Below are 24,627 nucleotides of genomic sequence, written 5' to 3' on the forward strand. Positions count from 1 at the left end.
TTGAGGTAAAGTAATTATATTTCAGATTCTTGGGTATATCGTTTGTTCGTTTTCGGATTTAGAAAATATGAAACAATTAAAATTTTGTAAATTTTAAGGTTTTTTTGTGCTTCCATTTTTTGTTTGGTTCTGATTCTATTTTTGGATTTGACGATATGCACAATGACCCATCTGTAAATTGGGCCGTTAATGGGCTGAGAATGGGTAAACACCGAAGAAGATTCCTTACCATCTCCACCTTGGCTTAAAGAAGAGAGTAATAGGTGGGTCCCATAGCCATGGACCCAATCTAAAACCTTTTTCATCATCGTCGACAACAAAACAGAAAAAACGAATCTCATTGACACAAAAGAAATGAAAAAAAAAAGATTTTCATAAATGTTTTTCATAAATGAAGGAAAAAAAACGAATGAGAGGAATAATAAGGAAGGAAGGCTCATATAATAGTCCCATCAATCTCATCTCTTTTCCATTTCTCTCCAACTTCCTCTTTTATCTCTCTCTCTCTCTCTCTTCTTTTTTTCGCCGTTTCTGTATCTGACTTTTATCAGTGTCCATTTTCGATGAAGAAACCGACGGCAGTTACACGAGACGAGTGGATGACGGCGGCGATGACTGACTCAGCGGTGGTGGTGGAGCTTCTTCTACGCCTCAAGCACGCCGGAACGGTGGCGTCCGCGAGTACACCTCTGTTACGGTGGGGTTCTCGCAAACCAAGGTCGAGACTAGGCGTCGGCGTCGGCGTCGGAGGCTTTTTGAAGAAGGAGACGGAATCGGCTAGAGGCAGTCCTATGACTCCTCTATGCTGGAGCGGCGGATCTGGTAGCGGCGGCTCTTCTTGTCCCTCCGCCGCAACTACCGCCGATGGATTTGAAGACACTAGTCGTCAGTCTACCTGCTCTACATCTACCGGATACAGATCTAAGGTATGTTTAACCGTCGTCTCGTTCCTCTACCTCTCCGCCTGATCGATCCACTTCTTCTTCTCTTACTCTTTGGTTGGGGATCTCCATCTCCTCGTCAATTTCGAATTCGATTTCCCGGTTTATTTTGCTGACGTCATCGTACGTAACGTACGTCGTCGAGCTTTTTATTAGCCAGATTGGGTTTTGTGTCAGTTTTAGTCGGAAAAGTTTTTGATTATTCCGCAGCGCCGTTGTTTTTTTTACCATTTTACCCCTCAGCGTAGGTGGATTTTTTTTTTATGTTTACGGATCCAGCCATTGAGTCAAACTCAGACGTTTTAATTTTTTGGGATTAATTATTTTATTTTGTTCTCAGATTTGTTTTTGTCTCTCTTTCGTTTTGGGGAAGTTGCACAATTCGTGGGGGTGACTTTAATACGCTAATCTCCCACTCTAAACGAGTCTTAAATCTAGATTTTTTTACCGTGAAACTAATCTGATTAACCAACCGTTAATTTCGTAAACCCGTATTTAGCGTCGGTTAAAACCGGTCCGGTTTTGCTTGTATTGGTCATGGATGATCGGTAATTTCGTTAACCCGTATATAGCGTTGGTTAAAACCGGTCGGGTTTTGGTTGTATTGGTCCCATAAAGGATGGGGGATTGTTGATGTGTACAACAGAGTCAAAACTTTTAAAGTTGAGCTTTCTTGGTTTTATAAACGCTGTCGTTTTAAAACAAGTGGAGTAGACCTTGTCGGATATGTTGTCGTCACGTGATGATGATGTGGTTTGATGGTGTCATGTGAACCAAGCCACGGGATTATCATGATGCGGCGTGCATGATCCATGTTTTATCAAAAAAAAAAAAGTTTATATTTTCGAATTAAAGTGTCCTCTTTAGCATCTAATCTCTTATTTAATTCCGTTTTTTTAACTTATATACAATTATATATCGTTAATCAATGCGTGTGATTCGTGTATTTGTGGCAGGCGGTACACGTAACAAATGAAATCACCAGCCACAAGAGATCAAAGAAACAAAAGGTAGGTACACTTGACACTAAACATCTCTCTCTCTTTCTTTTTCTCGCACGATCTCTATATCTAATGCTCTTTGGGTAATATTCTGTAGATTTTCTTAGACCTTAAAGATTCAGAGCACTTGCAGTTGAAGGAAAGACTTGACCTTCAAAAGGTTTTTTTTTCTCTCTCTCTTTTCTTGAACCTTTGCTTTACCAAAATCGTATTCCTTATAGAGATCTGTTTATCTTTATTCATCAGAATATTGCTAATGTGCAAGCAACATACGAGAAACGAAGTGCCAAGAACCAAAGCTTGAAGAGAATGAAGGTGTGTGTGTGACTTTAATACGTTTCCGTTTTCTCTCTCTTCTTTTTTCTTAATTCAGCTGATCTTGAATCCTGAATCAGAATCGTTTGCTGTTTGTAGCTTGAATACTCGGATCGAATCAAGAATATTCCAATTAACGGATCTAGTCTCGACGAGTCCCGGAAAAAGAGGCGCTTGCCTTTCTCCAGCTCTCGAAAACTGGTGAAAGACGAACATTCCTACAGAACAACAAGTGAAACTAAGAGATCTGAAGACAAGGGTTTGTTCTTCCTCCCTGATCTGAACATGACCCCAATCGAGGAAGAAGAGACGTTTCTCGGGACGAGCTAAGGAAAGAAAGCTTCAAACCACAATCCCGTCAGGTAATTACTAGAGATCAGTGGTGTAGCTTCTTTTCGTGGTAAGAGGAGAAAGCGATGAGTTCGCCGACAAGAATTCACACTACTCAACAAGGATTCCAGAAGATTTATATGAGAAGAGAAAAGGGGATTAAATAATGTAATAAGAGGATTACCAAATATTATTCTCGATTTTTTCTTCTCTTATGAAAAGAATTCTTGGGTAAACGATATTTTGCCTCTTGTTTTATTTTCCTGCGAAATGCGCAAATTCAAGAAAAAATGTAAGCCACTATATAGGCTTTCTTTTTGAAAAAAATCTTCTTGTTTTACCACAACAATGAATATATAAAAGTCCACTGGATTCTGAAGCCTAAAATTGCCCCATCACTCTTTATATATAGAAAAATACAGTACAAATTATTTAAATTAATAATATTGATTTATAACATTTTATTAATTTATAAAATTATAAAAAATAATTTTTTTTTTTTTATAAAAAAAATATTTCACCATTCATAAATCAATTAAATTTTATAAACTCGATTACACAAGATTACCCGATCTTTTAATTTTGATAATATTGGGATACATGTTAAATACAAGAGAATATTGGGATACATATTGAGGCTATATAAAATTTCGATTACACATTACCCTTGCTTTTTCTTTGGGATACATATTGAGGCTAGTGTTAGTTGCATTTCGTATATTAATTGATTAGTCGTGTACTCGTGTTACACAACTTGTATAGCAGTTGTGCATGTGTTTATTGATTTGTTTAGTGTCTAATAGTATTCTTTTCTGTATTAATAAGCACACCAATTTGGGGTTTAAGTATTCAACCATTTGACTGTTCGAATCATGATCTATTATTAAACTAGAAAATGAATGACAAATATCTCAAGAGAGAAGAAGAAACCTACATAGCCAAAACACAGTTCCACACTAACAAGTCTAACATAGATTGAAGTGAAACACAAAAAGAAGTATTGGAGCACATATTTAGTTTTGCCTAACATTGATATTTTTGCTTTACTTCACCATATTTTTGCTTTGCTTAATCAACAAGGCGATATTAAGTAATATATGATTGATTGTGGAAAATGATACCATTTCCTAATAATGACTCGCATTTTGTCAAAGCCGTCATTGGTTTTCTACAGTACGGTCTTCTCTTTTCTTCCGACCCACAAATGGATTTAGAATTTGAATATTGGAGTAACCAAAAGTATTAAGGGTATGTAATCTTGCTTACAACTTGAAAAAAAAATCTTTTTAGGATTCCCAGTTAGGAATATTAGTCGTAGCTTCGTTCACCATACTTACCAATGTCACCTGCATTGTGTTGTGTCCGATTAATGATGAGGACTGTGAAAGAAAACAAGAAAAAAAGGAACCGTTGAAGCAATACATACCACGCTCTCAGGAACACCTTGGGGAGGCAATGTGAGATTTCTTGGGGGCGGTTTATCACCGTAAGACCGTTTATCGAATCTCCATTCTCCAATCTTTCCATACATCATCTTTCCCTGTAAGTTAGGAAACCCATAAAACACAGTACATAACCCAAACTTATTTCACTTGATTGATTTTTGTTTCACCGTTTTACGCACCTTCATGTCGAAATCGCAACCGTAAGTGTAATGTATGATATACGTCTTCTTCGTTTCAGTGTCCCAAGGAGGCTACACAAGTAGAAAAAGAACATGACTTGTTATGCTCCAAAAAGTCTGAAACCTCGCAGTATATACTATATAAAGTTTTATTGATCAGAACCTGAATCATGAAGTCTTTGTGTAGAATGTTGCTCACACCATGTAACGCCGACGAAACAGCATATGCATACCTTATAACAAAAATCAAACATGGCATGTTTAATATAACATTGCAAGTCTAGAACTCGATGACAAAAAAGAGCAGAGAGGCGCATATACATTTCAAGGACCCATCCAAAAGCTTTATCTGTTTGTGGGTCATTCTTCATAGCTAAAGAAACGTTCATCCATGTTGGAGCAATTTTCATCAATGCATTCTAACAAACAAATATTAGATTATTTATTCATGTAACCATATATATGTACACTGTAACGAATTGGATTAAGGGTGAGATTACTATACCTTAGAGACGATCACTGGAGAGTTGCCAATGGGGTCGATTCTTGATATCATGCCATTCTCCTTTGGGAAGAATTTGCGGAGAACCAATTCGTATTTCTTCGGTTCAATATAGGAAAAGGGAAATGCAGCCCCGCGATTGCCTCTAGCTAGGTTCGGTATTGGTTTAACTATGATATGATCAGGTTCCGCCATAAGAATGTAACTGAAATAGTATCAAGAAAAGAAGAAAAATTGTGAACATCAAAAGTGACATTCTCCTACCTATATATGGGGGTTGAAAAACAACAATCTTAACTATGGTGTATTAAGAGAATAGATAGTTAAATCATAATGAAAATAGGGGACTAAGAATGTAAAATTGTACATACTCTTCCTCTATGTGTGCTTGTTGAAGCCATTGCACAAACGCCCAAGGCCTATTTAGAACTACATATCCCTGCACATTATACACAACTCATCATGATATCACCATATGAATTTTCGTGTATTAAAAAAACGAATATCAGTTTTTTTTCTGTAATTATTTCTTAAAAGAATGTCACCATCCTTGGAAAAAGGTTTTACACATATTTCTTAGAGCATCTCCAATGTAAAACTCCATTTTTTCTTTTAAAATAGAGTAAAAGTGAATATGGAATAAAATTGCTCCAACCCTACTTCATTTTTCATTCCATAATGGAGTCATGAATAAACAAAAAATAAATTACTCCATTTATGGAGTAAACTTTAAAATGGAGTGAGATATGAAGTTGGATTGGAGCATATGTTACTCCATAATCACTTTTACTCCATTTTAGAGTTAAAAATGGAGTTGGGTTGTAGATGCCCTTACGATTTTGTTTCCGGTAGACCGGCTTTTGTATTATTTGCGATGGCCTTTTTGGGATAATTAATATCAGTTATTAAAAAAGTGAAGATGATTATGTTTATTTCAAAGAAGTTTTATTTACAACTTGAACATTACCTTAAAAAAAACTTGAACATTACTAATTATTTTTTTGGTCGGGCATTACTTGAACATTACCCACATTATTTATTTACTTTTGAACATTACTTATTTTAATAAATCATATATACAAGATTTGAGATTATTTTCGTCAAGGTGATGGCTATTTTCAGTTATAAACTTCAAAATAAAATTTTAATAGCATGATCATTCTTAAATCTAGGTAGTGTATGATAAGTTTTGCGCTATATATGTAAATTTGTGCGTCTATTTTATATTCATCATCAATAAAAAGAAGCAATTATAAAAATAATGAACCTGATCAACACCAGAGGGAAGAGGGTGTGCAATAAAGGTAGGGATCTCATCCATGAGCCCATCGGGTCGACCAGAATGCAAGATTCGGGTATACCCCCCCATCTCCGAACCAGGTTCGTCCTTGAACCTGTTGTACCAATAGTACATGATCCGACACTGCCATGTGCTATACACAGAGTCAGTGGCTGTCACCGCCGTGTGAAAAAGTCTCTTAGTCTTCTTTGACGGAGTCTTGACGGAAGATATGACGTCATCTTTGGAAGAAAATGACCGGCGTCCTGGAAGATCCTGCCGGAGAGGAGGATCACCGGAGACTATGTAGTTGTACCTGATTATTAGAAACAAAGATAGAGTCATGAGCATTGGGAAGAAGAATTTCCCACGAAAACCCATTTTTGAAATCCTTTTTCTATATGTTAAAAATTTGTTCATGTGCTTATTATGTGTTTGATTTGTATGTATGTCTGTGAGCCAAGAAGGAAGAAGAATTAGACCAAAAGAAAGAAGGATTAGTCCAAGAAGAAGACACAAAGACGGTTTCAATTAGTATAAAAAGTCGTTGCTAATTGGGTTATTGTAAAATGAGTAGTAGTTGCCAGAAAGTGGTTGGTCCCACAACGTTTTGGTCTTCTCTTAGTTTTCTTTTTCTTCTTCTTCTGTAATAGTGTAATGTATTATGATTTGTTGTTTTATGATTGTATTTTCTTGTTATTCAATATGATTCCACTTGTTATTATTTCTCTTAGACCAGCTTTATTAATAGAATTTGAATCTACTCTATTAAAATAAGATCACTTAAAAAAAATTTAGGGTACCAGCTTGTTGTACAATATTGTTATAGTTAGATCAATTCATGTTTATCAACTAATGTTCTAGATGGTAACTACGCGCTTTATAGAAGATCAGCCATTGGGCACGGGGTTTAGACGAATGCTAGCATTAACAAATTATTGATCTATTTTTATATATATTATACATTTATATGACATATTTTAGATTTTAAATTTAATTATAAAATTATTGTGATTAATTATTAAAATTAGATATACAAAACAAAAAAATTAGACAAATAGTAGATTTATAATAATATTATTGCTTAATTTAACATATTTGAATTAATTTATATCAATTTAAACTGATTTTAACTGATCTAGAATAATTTAAATCAGTTTTGACCATACAAGTCGGTATAAATCGGATTTTGAAAAAATCATTTCGGATAGGATTGAGTTGTCATCTAGACCGACTTGTAGGTGCCGACTAGACCGATTTTTACAACCTTGGTATTAACTATTAACGCTAGTGATCTTTGTCCGATTACCTTCTCTTGCAGTTCCTTCAATTTTCAGGATGCGAAGTGAGTAAAACCCTGAAATGTGTTTCGTACGATGATGTACCTCTTGTTCTTCTCTCACTCTGAGTCGGCAACGGAAGCAAGCTTTTCCAGAATATTCAGAAAGTAAGAGTTAACTTATGATGTATCTCTTGTTCTTCTCTGACTCTCTAGATTTTGTTAACTTTATGTGAACGCAACTTGGGAGAGAAATGGACGAGATTAGATATCAGTCAATGGGAGAGGTTCTTGTGTTTTTCTTATTACAGATATTTTGTAAAAACGTTATTTGCATTGAAACCAAAAGACCTTAAAACCGAAATGGGAATTTTTTGCACACCATTTTCTTCCTGACTTTCATCACTTCAACATTCCAACTTCGCTGCAGCAGATGCATAGCTGACGCTGCTGTCTCGCATTGTCTGGCACTGGCTTGACTGCTCGTACCTCAGGAAATTGATCTTGATCTTGCTTGAGCAATGTTTCAGCATCTGAAAGTAAATTACAAAAACATTAAACATAAACAATAAAATTTCGAGACAACTTAGATTCACCTTTTATCAAACCATAGCAAACAAAGAAACTGCTTACATGGAGAAAAATACTAATGGGGTGGCGGCCACAAATGGTGTTTTCAAACTCCAAAAGATACTTCTTGAAGGCATCTGGATCTCCTGTCTCTATTATATCCATACCCATCTTGTCCAGTGCCTCAATGGATTTGTGTATCGGACCATGATTCTTGTCATAATGCACGTAATTAAACCTTGAGCCCCAGTGACAAAAGTCAGAGGACACTGAGAAAAAGTTGGTGGGGTCATCCACATATTTAGCTAGCAATTCACCGTACATGGCTTCGGTTTCAGCACTTACTGAACCAACCAAGATCGGTACTACTTTCACATCGTGCCTGATCCAAGTATTTAGACATTATTTTATAAGTTTCACACAGAATTTAAACAAGTGATGTGATTTTACCCTTGAAAAACTTTAGCCAAATAGGGCAAGTGCATTTCCATGCTATGCTCAGCTTCATCTACTCGGAGATCCATCATTCCAAATTTCCCCGTAGCTCTTAACTCCTTAATCACTGGTGGTGAGAATATATATAAGAACAAAAGAAAAGAAAAAAAAAAAGAGAACATCTATGATAAGAAAGAGAAGCTACAAACTTACTCTCAACATCAACGGGTAGATCTCCTATAGGGGTTTTGTAAACCGTTGCGGTGGAAAGAGCACATTTTGGAGTGTAATAATGGTGAGATGGACCAAGAAGAAATATCCTGGAGCTGAATACAAAGAAGACATAATGATTACTCTTCAATCCATGAACAGCTTTTTGAATCTAGTTAAGATGTAATGAAAACAAAGTAATGCTTACATGTTTGTGGGATCTATGTTTCCGAAGGCGTAAGCAGCTGCACGACCAGAGTAGGAATAACCTGCGTGTCTGAATCCCTTGGAAAAAAAGAAGTTAAAAGACAAGTATAGTCACTTTTTAGATGAAATGAGAGAGAAAGGGAGAAAACTTCTTACGGGGCAATGACGCCTCGGACATGAGGAGATTTGGTCAAACCAGCTGCTCTTAGCCATTCTTCAAGATCCGATGATAGCTTTGTAGCTGAGCCCGCAAGAACAACCCAACAATTAAAAAAAAAAAGTAATGCTTTTGTATCCCAAACAACTTCATTAATCATCTCGAGATATATATCAAATCAGATTAGTGTTTGCCTAAGATTCATTAACAATTATCAAATCAGAAAGTAAAGCTAAACATCAGTGATCAGCAACACAAAACCTAGAACCCTAATTCTCTGTCCAAAAATTAAGATATAACTGAGAGGAAAAGACAGAACTCACGGTTGTCGGTATACCAAGAGCCTGCATGCGATGCTTGCCTTACTTTCTCCATCCTCGCCAAGTGATGATTGAAGGATCGGTAGAAGAAAGATTCTCTGCTTTTGTTTTTAACTCTTTTCTGCTCACTCTGGGAAGAAAACTCAAGACCATAAAACTGTCTGCCGTTTTATTGGCAGCCGTAAACTTCCTGCTGTTTTTATCGCTGCCCATGACGTTTTTTTTTCGGTAAAAAGTGTCACGACGTTTTCAAAAGAACAAAACTTAGGTTCACCCCCTAAGGTGAACCTCTATATTCACCCACCAATAGGAATTAGTTAATTGAGATTTGATATCTATTAAAAAAGGAAACCAAATAATAATGATTTAATGAAATAAAATTATATTTTTAGATAAATAAAAAATAGTAGCAATCATCAAAAAAATACATTCTTTTTAATATTGATAAATCCGTCAGAAAATACTAAACCCTAAACCCTAAATTATAAACCCTAAACCCTAAGTTCTAAATACTAAACCCTAAACCCTTAAGGAAAGCCTGAACCCTTGGGCAAATCTTATAGCCTAAACCTTTAAATTTAAACCAAACCTTAAATCATAAACTAAATCTTAATCCATAAACCCTAAATCATTACTTCTAATACTAAACCTTAAATCCTAAATTCCAAAATGGTTTATGGTTTAGGATTAAGAGTATATGATTTAATATTTGTCAAAGAGTTTTGGGTTTAAGGTTTAGGGTTTCGTGTTTAGAATTTAGGGTTTAATATTATGGTTTATGATTAAGGGTTTAGGGTTTAAGATTAACGATTTAGGGTATATGATTTGCCCAAGGGTTCAGGCTTTCTCTAAGGGTTTAGGGTTTAGTATTTAGAATTTAGGGTTTAGTATTTAGAATTTAGAGTTTAGGGTTTAGTATTTTTGACGGATTTATCAATACTAAAAAAAATTTTTTTTATAATTGCTACTATTTTTTATTTATCTAAAACATTATTTTATTTCATTAAATTCTTATTATTTAGTTTCTTTTTTTAAGAGATATCAAATCTCAATTAACTAATTCCTATTGGTGGGTGAATGTAGAAATTCACCTTAGGGGGTGAATGTAAGTTTTGTTCTTTTCAAAATAGGTATACCGTATGTTCCATTACAAGATGTGGTTAACTGAAACAACTCATTAGTCATTTCCGCCAGAAAACAGAACTATGGAAAAAGTTACTCCTGTTATATAGTTGGGTAATTTAAAATTAAGACTAGATTTTGACCCGTTCGACCGAGCGGGTGTCATTTTACATTTTTTCTTATCTTTTTTAAGTACTAAATACTTATATATGATTTGCAATGTGTGTACTAATATAACATTTTGAAAAATAATAATGCGTTTAATTACATCGAATAACTTTTTTTTTGCGTTCTACAGTAAATTATATGATCGATATTTAATATTGGACATCATATAAACAAATTCAAAATTTGTAATTAGATTTATGCATAAAAAGTAAGAAAAATAGATAGTATTAAAAATTGATACGTTAGTTATAACATTTGTAAAAAAAAAAAATTTCATAGGTAATTTATTTCATATAATATTAGATTTGTATAGTTGTATCCATAGTTTTCAAAATAGAGAAACTGTATGTATTGTGAAAATATTTTATAAATCGTGTTTTGGAAGATCATAACTGTCTTGGTTGATTGTACATGTCAACATAATTGATTTATGAATATAATTTCTAATTTTAATTGGTTCTTGGTTAACTTTCTAAATACTATTGTTATACTAAAGATTATGAAGATATTGAATATATGAATTTAAACTTGGTTAGCAAATTTTTTTTTTAAATTATAATTAGTTAAAATAGTTAGGAATGTGATCTAAATTTGTAATAAGTATTTATTTGTATAAGTGACAGTATATATTTCAAAATTTTACCCGATTAAATAATTATTTAATATGACATTTCTAAACACAATAATTTATAGTTTATATTGAGTAATTTATTTTATACCATCAATTGTATCATTCATACTTTTTAGAATATGACCTGTATATCTGCACAAATGTATTTTTTTATGGATCAAAATTTTATGATAATGTATAATAAAATTGTTGTATATATTAAAATATATGTAACATAATATATTTATATATTATATAAATTATTCTTTTTATGTGACTTTTATGTTTAGTTATTACTAATAAATAATAAAAATATAATTACATAAATTTAAAAACAATATTGTTCATTAACTATTTAAAGATATGTTAATTAATTATTTCCAAACACACACATAAATAGTAAAATAGGAAAAAATAATGAATACTATATGTTAGGTTTATTAATTATTATTGCCATATTTTTTTAATGTTTGAGTAATTAATGAGACACTCTTATTTAAAGACATTTTGACTCTGTTTAGTAGTGCAGAAGTCGAGCTATCCTTATTTTACAGATACATGCTAAGATATTAGGGTATCTATCACGTAAGATTAATTTTTTAAAAACTAAATCACAATTTGGATTGTAATTGAGATATGTGAAGGATAATAAGTAAAGTATCACGTGATTTTAGGAAAACAGTATTAAAGCTATTATATGTTAGCGAAATATAAGGTTGACAAAAATGATTTTTCATTTAATTTAAAATCTTGCAATCCTTTGTAAATATGCTAGTGGCAATCCTTTGTAAATATTAGAGAAAAGTTAGGGTTATTTTATTTTTGTACTTCTGTTTTAATATATTAGAAGATATGTTGGGTTTATTAATTATTATTGCCGTATTTTTTTAATGTTTGAGTAATTAATGAGACACTCTTATTTAAAGACATTTTGACTCTGTTTAGTAGTGCAGAAGTCGAGCTATCCTTACTTTACAGATACATGCTAAGATATTAGGGTATCTATCACGTAAGATTAATTTTTTAAAAACTAAATCACAATTTTGGATTGTAATTGAGATATGTGAAGGATAATAGGTAAAGTATCACGTGATTTTAGGAAAACAGTATTAAAGCTATTATATGTTAGCGAAATATAAGGTTGACAAAAACGATTTTTCATTTAATTTAAAATCTTGCAATCTTTTGTAAATATGCTAGCGGCAATCCTTTGTAAATATTAGAGAAAAGTTAGGGTTATTTTATTTTTGTACTTCTGTTTTAATATATTAGATATTAGGATACATACAAGATATATCAACTAGTATTGGGGAAATGCGTAAACACTAAAGACGTAAGATTGTTTATAGTATATATATATGAGGTTCGATTGCAACATTATACAGTACAAATAGTAACAAAAAGAATCAGATGACTAATAAAATATATTTAATTAAATAAAAGTCAGTTGATAGAACTTATTGAAAATGTATGTATGTAAAATGGTCCCTAAAAGAAATATAATATATAAAATACATAATTCAGAAGGTAGGCCACCAACCACTTTGAAACTTTAAAGTATACTAGATTTTGAACCGTCCTTTAAAGGGCGGATATATTTTTTGTTTTAATTTAATTTTCATATTTGTGTGTTTTTGTGATTAAATATTTATTTTATATTTGTAATCGTATTTTTGTATAAATATTAATCAAAATATATTTTATTAAATAATAGAAATTTAAAAATTGATCCGGTATATGCTCTGTTAGGGCTGGGTTGACGGTCGAACCCGTTAACACGCGGGTTTTAGTTTTGTTTTGGTCAAAAATATGACCCGCACAACCCGCAAACAAATAATTTTTACTGGAACCCTCCCATTTAATTTGGCAGATGGGGTATACGTTCTTTTAGGGCTGGGTTGCCGGTCGAACCCGCGAACCCGCGGATTTCAGTTTTGTTTTGGTCAAAAATATGACCTGCACAACCCGCAAACAAATAATTTGCACTGGCACCCGCCCATTTAATTTGGCAGTTATCAGCGGGTTATAAATTTTTATAAAATAATTTTTTAATTTAATTAATATAAAATATATATTTATAATAAAATTATATATTTTTAAAATTTAATTTTTTTTTTAAATTACCATATTTTTTTAAAAAATTACTTTTCTTTTCATTTTTTAAATGCTTTTCGGGTTGGCGGGTACCTGCAATCCAAAATCTACCAACCCGCACCTTTCCAAATAAAATATTCATAATATGTATCCGCAAATCGATTTTTTCAAATATATCCGCCTTTTGAACCGGAACTAAACCGTAAACCAAATACATCCAATTTTTTAAAATAAAATTATATACCCACAAATATTAATTATATTTAGTTTCTAAATAACTATATATACTAAAATACTATTTATTAATCAAATTACCCAAATATTTTTATCCATAAATTTAAAACAAAAGTTGGCATATTTATTTATTTATATGTAAACATAGTAATATAAATGCTATTAATTGTTATTGATATTATATATATATATATATATATATAATGGTATGAGGCATGGAGAATCAAAGAATAGTTATAGATAATTACATGCCAAATACTGGCGGTTGTTATTCAAAAACGTGGGTTATAAATTGAACAAAAAATATTTCTCTAGAATATAGGAAAGAGAAGTTTTAATAAACTGAAAAATTACGTGTAAGTATTGGAGTATATTTATATGTGATTAATGGTAGTTAGTTATTAAAAATAAAATTTAAAAAGTGGATACAACTAATATCAATTGGTCATGCTGGAGAATTAATAGAATATATGTCAAATGATAACCAATATTATTTTATTACGAGATTGTTCGGTTGTAATTGCATAGTTTCCCATAAAATTTAGTATGTAGGATATATGGATTTATCTGTATATGATGTAGATTTAAAATTTATTTCAACTACTAAAATGTTGTTTTATAAAATAAAAATTTAGAAGCCATTTTCTATTTTTTACTTTCTAAAAACTAATATTAACGTAATTATAATATTAAGGTGATAGATAAATATTAATGATAAATACAACTTTAGAGCACTTCCAAAATAATACTTTTTTAAATGTAAGTAGTTGTCCTTAAATGTATTGATATTAAAAAACTGTTAATTTTCAAAATAAAATATCATTAAATGTATAAATTTATCCAACCATGAAAATATATTATTTTATTGGTTATATAATTTTCAATAAAATAAAAAACCACTGAAATATTAAAACAACTTATATTTTAAAACACATTTTTTCCTAGAACTAATTACATCTATAAACAACAGAGAGTATAATAAATATCACAACAATTTATAAAAAAGAATAGAAAATAGGAGAGAGAAGGTCAATATTTTTGGTCTTTATTTTATAGCAAATCAGTTCTAAAAAAAAGTTAGCAAATCAACAAATTTAGGGCCTGTTCGTTTCTCCATTTTTAATATTCATTCAAATGATCTATTTATATGATCCATTCAGATGATCCATCCAGATTTTAGGGGTTGTTCGTTTCTCCATCTAGATGAGCCATCTAAATGAATCATTTGAATGAATTGTATGTTTGTTTCTCCATTTGTAATTTCCATTCAAATGAACCTGATATACAAATTACATATATATCCTTATTTTGAATTAATCATATGTTTGATATTAATTTTAAGTATACTAATTTTTATTATTTAGTATAAAATATATTTACACTAAATTATTTTAAAATTATCATTTTGACATTTATAATTTTTTTTTCATATAAGTTAATAAAAATTTATTTAAATATGCATTTTGATATTCATAAATTTATAAGTTTCAAATATTTAAATTTGTATTTTGACATTCATAAATTCATAAATTTATGAGTTTTATAAATGAGAACCAACATTATAGAATGTAATAAAGTTTCAAAATATTTAATAAGATGAGAATCCACATATTAACATAATGTGATATAAAGTTTCAAGATATTTAAATCTAGAAAATGAAAACCCACATAACATAATGTGATATAAAGTTTCAAAAGCAACAACAATAAAGTTTCAAAAGCATTGGTAACAAGGTTTTAAAAATAACAAACTTGAGTTTGATAAAAAAAAAATGAGAGCAAAATGTTCACGTCATTCCTCATCCAATTCCAAGAGATGATCCAATCAAAACCTGTCAAATGAGAGTAAAATGTTCACGTCAGAGAAAGCATTAAAAACGACACATCTGCATATCTACAATATAATGCAATAAAGCCATCTAAAGAGACCCATAAAGCACACAGCATTCTAGAGACATATCTACAAACATAAAGAGACATACCTGTATGATGCTAGTATGGAAGTACTAGTAGACTCGTAGTTGTTCAACACAAAAATGTAAGACCAAGAAAAAAAATAACTAAGGAAATGCTATAAAAAATATGAATGTTGCTTTGCTCTGTTGGTTAACCAACGAAGATGTGCAAAGAGAAAAACAGACAAGAATCTAAAGCTCATACTTTCTCAAGCTTTGCGTTAGAATACTCTTGAAGAACAATAGCTTCATGTCATATGGTTTATAATCAAGTTGAAAAGAGAGACAGAGTCAGTACGTTCCATAAACTAAAGCTTCTCTATGAACACAACAAGAATCTAAAGCTCATTAATCTATGAACACAAATGAACATCTCTCTATGAACACAATGATTACTCTATGAACAAAACAAGAAATCTAAAGCTCATTAATCTGCAGTATTATAGCTCATCAAACACAAATGAACATTTGAGATCTCTCTATGAACAAACCCACAAACAATCTCGACAGAGAACAGAGAACAGACCCACAGAAGATCAAACCGGTGAGAGAGATGACGGCGAGAGAGACACGGCGAGAGAGACGGCGAGAGAGAGATGGCGAGAGAGACGGCGAGAGAGAGATGGCGAGAGAGACGGCGAGAGAGAGATGGCGAGAGAGAGAGAGACACGGCGAGAGAGAGATGGCGAGAGAGAGAAAGATGGCAGAGAGATGACGAGAGAGAGAGACGGCGAGCTTCAAGCTCCTTTCATGGTGGCGAGAGAGACGGCGAGAGAGATGGTGAGAGAGACGACGAGAGAGATGGCGAGAGAGAGACGGCGAGAGAGATGGTGAGAGAGACGACGAGAGAGATGGCGAGAGAGCGACGGTGAGGTGAGAGCTTCAAGCTCCTTTCATGGTGGCGAGTGAGAAGATGAGATTTGAGAGGTTTGTCGGCAGAGAGAGAGAACGATGAGACTGAAAAAATAATAAAATTAGGTTTGTAATATTTGAGTTTTATCAAGGGCAATATCGACATTTTCGTATTTTGACTGAACCAGTTCCAGCCAAATGATCCGATTCGGTTCAGTCAACTGGTTTGCAGAATTAAAACTAAATTTTCGAAAGTCATTCAACTGAGCCATTTGAATGAATCGTACTTTTTGTGTCCAAACGAACAACGCACTCAGCTTCATTCAAATGGCTCAGTTGAATGAGGAAACGAACAGGGCCTTACTAAAAAATATCAAGTATTCTTTTTTTTTGATTAATCTGGGAGTATCTCGAATCTATGGAAGGGCCTAAACTAATTTTCAAGAGGAAGTGCAGCTCACGGATAGACCCTCTCTCCAGGTATGCAAATGAACCATAAAACATGGATCCATATTCGTGTTGGTGTCCAGAAATCATGATTTTGTTCCCTCTAACAGAGTTCAAACTCGCAATCTGGATGCAGGAAGAAACTCGTCTGGGCCATGATGTTCTAGACATTCTTATTTATTTTGCCTTGATACCAGTTACGTATTACTCATAACTTGTTCTAAAATAATTGTTATCTGCTACAAAACACTAATCACTCTCTGAAAAATAGTATTCGTTAAAATAGTTACTTTATGTATTAAAAGTAGTTAAGTATTTATTTTTGTAAGTAACAAATCAAATCAAGTAATTGCAAGTACTATTTTGGAGTACTCGATTCAAACAAACCAAATACAACTACTAGATCAAACAATTAGAACGAGTCAAACTAAGTAGCAAATACCTGAAAATTTGCAAGCACTTGTTTTGTGCCGATCGAGCTCTAGAATAAAGAGTATTTGGTTAAGGGACAACGATTTGGTTTCTTTTTTACAGGATAACTTTAAGTGTTTTGTGAGTTAAAGGGCAAGGATTTAGTTTTTTTTTTCCAGGTTAAAGTGTTTTATGATTAGGCCATATATACTTGGCTTTTGTTCAAAAAAAAAATATATGGAGTTCAACATGAGAAGACCAATGATGTAGAAAAACTACAAGTAATTAGTGTGCAATTGCTAAACAAGCTCAAGGATGTAAAATTGAAAATTTTAACATAACAAAGTCGAGAATGCTCTAACAAAAAGAGTCTAGAAGATTTCCTAACAAAGTGTGCTTGGTTAGGAGTTTGATGCATGTCTTGGACTCTCACAGAGAATTAAAACTCTCATCTTGAGTAAAGAAACGACAAAACAATAGAAACTAGTTTTTTTCAAAAAAAAAAAAACAATAGAAACTAGCCAGCAATTTTAATGCAATGTACGTAGAAAGTATACTATTTATCTCTCACAGAGCATATATGGTTTTATTATAGTTTATATGATTTCACTTGTATATAATATATATCATTTCCATCTCTCACACCGACCCTTCTCGCTTTCTCAGTCATCTCCGCCTCCGCTTAACTCCTTGACTCCTCGTCCGTTCATTTGGCCACGTCTCGCTGATATTCTCCCGATAAACTCAGCCGCAGCCTCGTCGTATGCACGCGCAGCCATCTCCGCCGTTGGAAACATTCCAAGCCATCTCCTTATTTTCAAACTTGGATCCCATATCTCCGCCGACCATTTACCCGATGGCTTTTTCCTCACTCCTTTGTATTTCTTCTCCTTTTTTGTCTCATTGTCCCTCTGTTGGAAAGCGCAGCCGTAGCAACCAGTGATGCCGCAGAGAGGACAGGGACCAGCATCCGGAGGGGGAAGAGCTCCGCCGGTGATCCCGTTTGATGATGACGTGTCACTCCCGACGTTAGATATCACTTGTCGCAGTGCAGAGACCATGATCTGATGCTCTTGATCTCTTGTCAAGTACAAAGCAGGAGGACGTGGTGCGATAGGGTTTTGAGCATCAGAGGGGGCGTTGTCTGAATAATCCATTTTTGTAAAGACTTGGAGAAATATCGAGACCGAGTATCTATCTATGATTTATATAGTATAGGGGATGCATGGAGACGTACGTTGCCTTTTAACATTATTCTTTGAGAGTGACCAATCCGGATTCTATTATACACTATTTATGTGCCCCAAAAGCCTAGCAACTACGTTAACATTCCACAATTAGAAACTTCGTATTCATATTATAGGGCGAAAAAGCTTGCCGCGTTATGCTAGTAAAGGTGCACACGCAGCGCGTAAAGTTGTTATTATTTTCTGGTTAAATACTTTTACATTACAAGATCATCTTTATCCCTAAAACTCATTACGGTTTCATAATTTTTTTTTACTTTTTTAGACTAAAAAAATAAACAAAAATTAAAATCGCACCAACCGCGGATTGTCACGTGTTGGTGGAATCCGTGAACAGTGCAAAAAACTACCGCAAGCACCTCTTATCTGGCGATTTCTCCTCTTGGTTTTAGTAAATTTGTGGGTTCCCCTTTAAAACCTCCCGATAATTATGCTCTAACAGGACAAGACCTACGTACCCATGGTGAAGTTTATATAATAAAAATTAAAAATATATATTATTGATAAATTAAATATGTATATGTGTTTGAATTTTTTCACTATGCATACAATTATGTTTTTCTATATAATCATCTATATATTGGGTTGAACATTTGTAATTGTAATTGTGGATCAAAATCTATTTTGAATTTATGATGAATCTGATCGATTTGAGCTTAAAACTTTTATCACCTTATTTATACCTATAAAAACCGTAATGTGGTATCAAGTGGATTTTTTATTACAAAATATGTTCTACAATGTTTTTATTGCTTTATTTTAACATCACTAAGAACCATGTTAATGGTTTTATCACCATGTTTCCAAAATCGAAATAACTTTGACCTTATTCTTCCACATAGTTTTGAAGGATTTTAACTAGATGACTAAATTGATGCAGCTAATTTTCTTGGTTTAAGTCGTTAGCTGTATATATATATATATATATATATATATATATATATTATTTAATTTGAATATTTATTAAATAAAATCCATATTAATACAATTTTATAATAATTTGTATCTTGTTATAACAAAACAAATTAAGCCATTGATCACAAAATTTTCAAAATGGTATTTTAAAATTTCTAATAATTCATAGTCGTTTTAAAAAATTCAAAATATAACATATAATAAAAAAATCTAATTTTATATGTTAATGTGATTATTTAATATCTTTTAATATTATAAAATAAAAAAGAGCTAAGATACAAAAAATGTTATCAAATATTTATTACTCATAATTATTAATTGTCATACATACGTTAATCATATTAACTAATTCCGTAGTTTTATTTAAGAAAAGTACGAGAATATTCTTTTGTACATTATTTATCAATTTGATAGTTATTTTAATAAAATATAATATATATTAAGATGGACCAACCTATTTTTCTAAAAATTATGAATTTCATTTTCGTAATGACACATGGTTACAAAACAATATTGTAATGTTTCTTGATTAAAACATAAAGGATCCTAGTATGTAACGGAGATACAATGGCTATATTATTAAGCTATATAACTCAAACTCTCCACTTTAATGTGTTTGATTTATGTAATATTGTTAGGATCGGTCCGCCCGAAAGTTGTTTTCTTTATATATCTATAGTATTTTCTTTAGTTTAAAATTTTTGGTTTTATATTATATATTAATATTGTTTATTTGGTTTATCTCTTACTTTGTTGTCGGATTTTTCTGTTGACTTGTTTGTTCTAAGAAAATCCAGCTTTACTCTCATTGTAGTTTGATTGAGTTTTTAATAGGACAATTGAAATGGTAAGGAGACTATATGTAACGTCCACAATTGATAAGTCATCCATGTTTGCTCACTCGGTCCGTGGATCTCATCCTATCTGACTGTCGGTTCATTAATTTTTCCGAAAGCTTGAAATCATTGTTTAATGATCCTACAATCATCACATGACATTTCCTCGTACTTCGGCTTCACTCACACGGTATCACGAATCACTTTCCGATAAGTTACCTACCCTTTCACTACTCCAGCCCAAACACGCTTAACTCTAGAGTTCTAAACGGTTGTGTGACAGAAAAAGTAAGTCAACTTTGGTGATATAGGTAGCCAAATCAATTTTCTTAAGTTTTTCCAGATATCACAGATAGGTATGTTACAATTCACCCTTCTCAAAGATCGCAACGCCCTCGTTACACCCACGACAAGTCTCAAGACGTCTTTCAGATCAGAACTGAGATGGCTAACCAGTTCGGATACCACTTGTAACGCCCTGAACGCCCACAGCTAATGGACCACCCACGTCCGCTCTCTCAGCCCGTGAGCCCATCCCGTTCCAACGGTCAGTCCGTTAGTTTTTCCAAATTCTCGAAATCATTATTTATTGATCCTGCAATCACCACATGACCTTTTCCGTACTTTGGCTTCACACGCACGCTATCGCGAATCACTTTCCGATAAGTCACTCATCCTTTCACTACTCCAGTCCAATCACGCTTAACTCTGGAGTTTTAAACGGATGTACGACGGAAAAAGTAAGTCAACTTTGATGATATAGCTAGCCAAATCAATTCTCTTAAACATTTCCATATATCACAATTCGGGATGTTACAATATATTCTTTTTATTATTATTATGACTATGCCTATTTTTAATTTTGTTTGTTTTATTTTATGTAATTTTACTCATTATTGTTGAAATAAATATTAAAATAATGGGAAATAAATATTAATGATATTATTAATTTTTGAGTTTATATCTATTTTAAGAATCCGCAACTCTAAGTCTAACTCTTGGTTGCTACTCGTAGGGCTGGTGAATCTATCTACAAGTTTCCTTAGTATTTGAACCCTAAAAGGCTGATCAGGAAACCATTTGAATAATACTGCGCATAGCCTTTCGACAAATCCCCTCACTTGAGGATCTTTTGAATGAGCTAATTAATGCCTCCGCAAGATTAAGGAGTGCCCTGAACTCAATCCATCCAGTGGTTTCTTCCTCACTGATTTTTCCCTCCAATACTGGATCCCCACTAGTAGCACTCAGATTTGGCCCTTGTACACGTCGTTTTTCAAGGACCATAGCAGCACACTGAACAACAATGGTTCCTCGACCAATAGCTCTTTCGAAAGTTTGAGATGCCTCCACATGTAGAGAGGATATGGACAATATTTCGAGCAGTATGTAGACATAAAAAAACTGGCTATTTGCATAGAATTCATGCTTATCCATCAGATTTTCCATTTCGGAGATGGAATAATTTTCATTAATCTAAAAGGGCCGAAGGGTAATGTCCCAAAATTGCCATCTAGACTGTCGTCACAGTTGATGTTCCTATGTATCATTTCGGCAATCTCATTCTGAGCCCAACAGTGTACAGTTTTTCTCAAATACTAAAGGACGCAAACAGATACATCAGCACCCAGACTAGGGAAATATTTGATCGCAGCTAAAGAGAATAAATGAGACACAAAATGCTTACGGCTCCAGGTAGGTGTTGGCACTGTGAGGTAGTTTTAAATATGAAATGAATGGCCACCACAAGAATTTCCTCATCTGAGTCATTCAGAAGCTCAAGTGACTGAAATTGAATGTGCTCCCATACTTCAGTGTCACAATTTAACTGGCTAAGAGCATTGTATACGGTATACCTGTGCCACAGAAAAAACTTCAGATAACGAAGATGTATAAACTTTTAGTTCATTAAATGAACTGACACTATTTTTAGGGATTTTATGCCTCGAACTCACAAGAAAGTCTTCATAACAGGAGAAAGGCTAAGAGACGACTTACTGGTTAAGGCAATGCTGGTTCAGCTTCAGGCTTTTGAAGCCGTTCGATAAGTGCATTAGCAGCTAGTGGATGTTCCGAATGCTCAACCAATTTAGGAACAAGACTAACTAAATTTGGTTGCAAATGTTTAGGCGCTCTGTCTTAAACATGACCAATCTTTTGAGCAGAGTGTGGTTGTCGTCTAGGCTCTGGACAACCTTTTGGAACAGCCGAATCAAGAGTTTTCTGTGAGTTAACAATCAGTACTAATAGCTCCTCAGATTGTTCTGGCCACTTTGTCTGAAGACAAAAAGTTTTACAGATGGTCAGAAAAACAAAATCGCAAAAAGGCTGCGAAATAGGTTTAAGCAGTAAGAGAACCCACCTTTGATTGAACTGAAGTATCCGAAGACTGCTCAGCATCAGAGCCGTGCTTACAGAGCCGTGCTTATGATGTAATGAAAAAGGCATTTGTCCTAGGCCCCCAGATAACATATAAGTATTAGGGCCTCTACTATCAATAACTCATTTTATGGTATAGTGATTAAAGAATCTTTGAAGGAGTGTAAGTTGAACTACAGACGCTGCTTTTGTAGTTGTTACCTAAAGTTTTCAACGATTTGTAAAATATACTAGATTTTGACCTGCGTTTTTATTATTTTTCACTTTTATAAAATATATTATTTGTTTATAATTATTGAATGTATTTTTATCTTAGTAAAACTTTGTTTATAATAAATTCGACACATAGAGCGTCTCTAGTAAATTATATATTTTTCTGGCTCTGTTTTATTCTTTCTCCAATCAACATATTTATTTGGCTTATTGTTAAAATAAATGATTTTAGAACGCAATTATACAATAATTTTACATTGATATTTTGTTTAAACAATGTGACATATTTCTATATTAGTTAAATATTTACATTGTAATTTAAATTTGTATACAAATCAATATATATGTGTAGTTAGTGGTTAAAAGAAATGATTTTGAATCCAAATGTACACTACTTTTATATTGATTTCTTTTTCAGTTCATATAAATAATTTAAATATATTTATTTCAACTGAACTAACTACCCTGAAATATATTTTTATACACCAATATTTATTTTTCATAATTAGTGTTATATATTTTAGATCTATCATAATATAACTAACAATATTCAAAAGACATGGACCGAATAAGGTTATATGGCTATTTTTGTTATAAATATCCGAACCCGTTTTAGATACATTGGTTATTTAGATATTTTAAGGTTCCTATACATCAGAACCGAATTTATCCAGATCCAGAATAACCAACCTCAAAATCCACACATACGTTTATAATATTCAAGCGGGATTTGGTTTCAAACAAAAAAACGATACTCGAAAAAAACACCATATACCTAAATGGACAAATAATCTAACTATTTTATAAATTAATGAAAAAAAACTCTTTCTATGTGTTTGGCTAAATTAAATGAAATATAAAAGTTTTTTTATCAAGTAAAATAATTATATGGAGTAAAAAATTAAATGGTAATAAATGTAACACATTTTAATTATTTTGATTTAAGTTATTATTTTATTCAAAAAAACATATCTTTGAACAATATTTTTAGGTACATAATTTTCCACCGATTGAAACTAAAATAAAAATATTTTAGTAAAATAAACTAAACCAAACGTTTAATCATATATAAAACCTAATATTGGTTAAATAATAAATAAAAATATGTTATTCATGTTTCTAAACAATTCTCATTTGTTATTAATTTATTGAAAATACAATGGCTAAATGTGTAAATAAAAGAAAATACACATCTCTACTATTCATGTTTCCAAACATATCTCATTTATTCTACTATCCATGTTTCCAAATATATTTCATTTATTCTACTATCCTTATTTCCAAACAAACTCCAAATGTACTTCAACTTTAATAATATAGATTTGCTCTATATATTTTAAAGGTTGGTTAGATTTTATTTTGCCTCGCATTGTTTTCTACCATTTTGATTTGTATGTAGAAGAAAGAAATTATTAATTCTATTGTGTAACCTAAACTTTTAATGATTTGCAACATATATTCTTAAAGGTTTATTTAGTTTTTTTTTTCTTTTTTCTTTGCCACAAATTGTTTTGTGTGATTTTGATTTGTTTAAAGTTTATAAAAATGGTGTATGTAGAAAAAACATTTATGCAAGAGATTTTTCTATAGCTTTTGAAAAAAAATTGTTTTCTCTGAATTTAAATTATGGGTATTACTATTAATTTTAAACTATAAGAATGAATGCTTTAATTATTTTTTTTTGCCTTAGGCCTCCTAAAGTGCTCGCACGGCACTGCGTGCTTATGATGTAATGAAAAAGGCATTTGCCCTAGGCCCCAGATAACATATAAGTATTAGGGCCTCTACTATCAATAACTCATTTTATGGTATAGTGATTAAAGAATCTTTGAAGGAGTGTAAGTTGAACTACAGACGCTGCTTTTGTAGTTGTTACCTAAAGTTTTCAACGATTTGTAATATATACTAGATTTTGACCCGCGCTTTTATTATTTTTCACTTTTATAAAATATATTATTTGTTTATAATTATTGA

At 32.2% G+C, this 24,627-nt stretch overlaps 4 protein-coding genes and 1 long non-coding RNA gene across 5 annotated transcripts; 1 reads left to right on the plus strand and 4 right to left on the minus strand.

Annotated features, from left to right (window-relative positions):
- The first annotated feature begins 368 nt into the window (after positions 1-368).
- On the plus strand, positions 369-2,836 carry LOC108848652 (uncharacterized). The gene is made up of 5 exons (XM_018622071.2): positions 369-926; positions 1,898-1,951; positions 2,040-2,102; positions 2,189-2,257; positions 2,357-2,836. The coding sequence occupies exons 1-5, from the start codon at positions 564-566 to the stop codon at positions 2,585-2,587; spliced, it is 780 nt and encodes a 259-aa protein (XP_018477573.2). The 5' UTR covers positions 369-563; the 3' UTR covers positions 2,588-2,836.
- An 852-nt stretch (positions 2,837-3,688) lies between these two features.
- On the minus strand, positions 3,689-6,539 carry LOC108849661 (hydroxyproline O-arabinosyltransferase 2). The gene is made up of 8 exons (XM_018623250.2): positions 5,981-6,539; positions 5,085-5,152; positions 4,717-4,918; positions 4,533-4,630; positions 4,375-4,444; positions 4,212-4,283; positions 4,014-4,127; positions 3,689-3,933 (listed from the first exon to the last, which is right to left on the minus strand). Exons 1-8 carry the CDS (start codon positions 6,410-6,412, stop codon positions 3,874-3,876), a joined length of 1,116 nt encoding a protein of 371 aa, XP_018478752.1. The 5' UTR covers positions 6,413-6,539; the 3' UTR covers positions 3,689-3,873.
- Positions 6,540-7,514: 975 nt separating this feature from the next.
- LOC108849567 (uncharacterized) lies at positions 7,515-9,323 on the minus strand. Its single transcript, XM_018623125.2, has 7 exons — positions 9,174-9,323; positions 8,850-8,934; positions 8,695-8,763; positions 8,490-8,602; positions 8,292-8,403; positions 7,905-8,223; positions 7,515-7,804 (listed from the first exon to the last, which is right to left on the minus strand). Exons 1-7 carry the CDS (start codon positions 9,223-9,225, stop codon positions 7,679-7,681), a joined length of 876 nt encoding a protein of 291 aa, XP_018478627.1. The 5' UTR covers positions 9,226-9,323; the 3' UTR covers positions 7,515-7,678.
- A 5,642-nt stretch (positions 9,324-14,965) lies between these two features.
- LOC108851878 (uncharacterized) lies at positions 14,966-16,559 on the minus strand. Its single transcript, XR_001949404.2, has 2 exons — positions 15,880-16,559; positions 14,966-15,230 (listed from the first exon to the last, which is right to left on the minus strand). It is a non-coding gene; the product is annotated as an uncharacterized LOC108851878 (long non-coding RNA).
- Positions 16,560-17,614: 1,055 nt separating this feature from the next.
- LOC108853500 (putative ethylene-responsive transcription factor ERF121) lies at positions 17,615-18,251 on the minus strand. Its single transcript, XM_018626914.2, has one exon. It carries the CDS (start codon positions 18,218-18,220, stop codon positions 17,726-17,728), a length of 495 nt encoding a protein of 164 aa, XP_018482416.1. The 5' UTR covers positions 18,221-18,251; the 3' UTR covers positions 17,615-17,725.
- Positions 18,252-24,627: the final 6,376 nt, after the last annotated feature.

Source organism: Raphanus sativus, chromosome 4, assembly GCF_000801105.2.
Source record: "Raphanus sativus cultivar WK10039 chromosome 4, ASM80110v3, whole genome shotgun sequence".
Taxonomy (NCBI): Eukaryota; Viridiplantae; Streptophyta; class Magnoliopsida; order Brassicales; family Brassicaceae; genus Raphanus; species Raphanus sativus.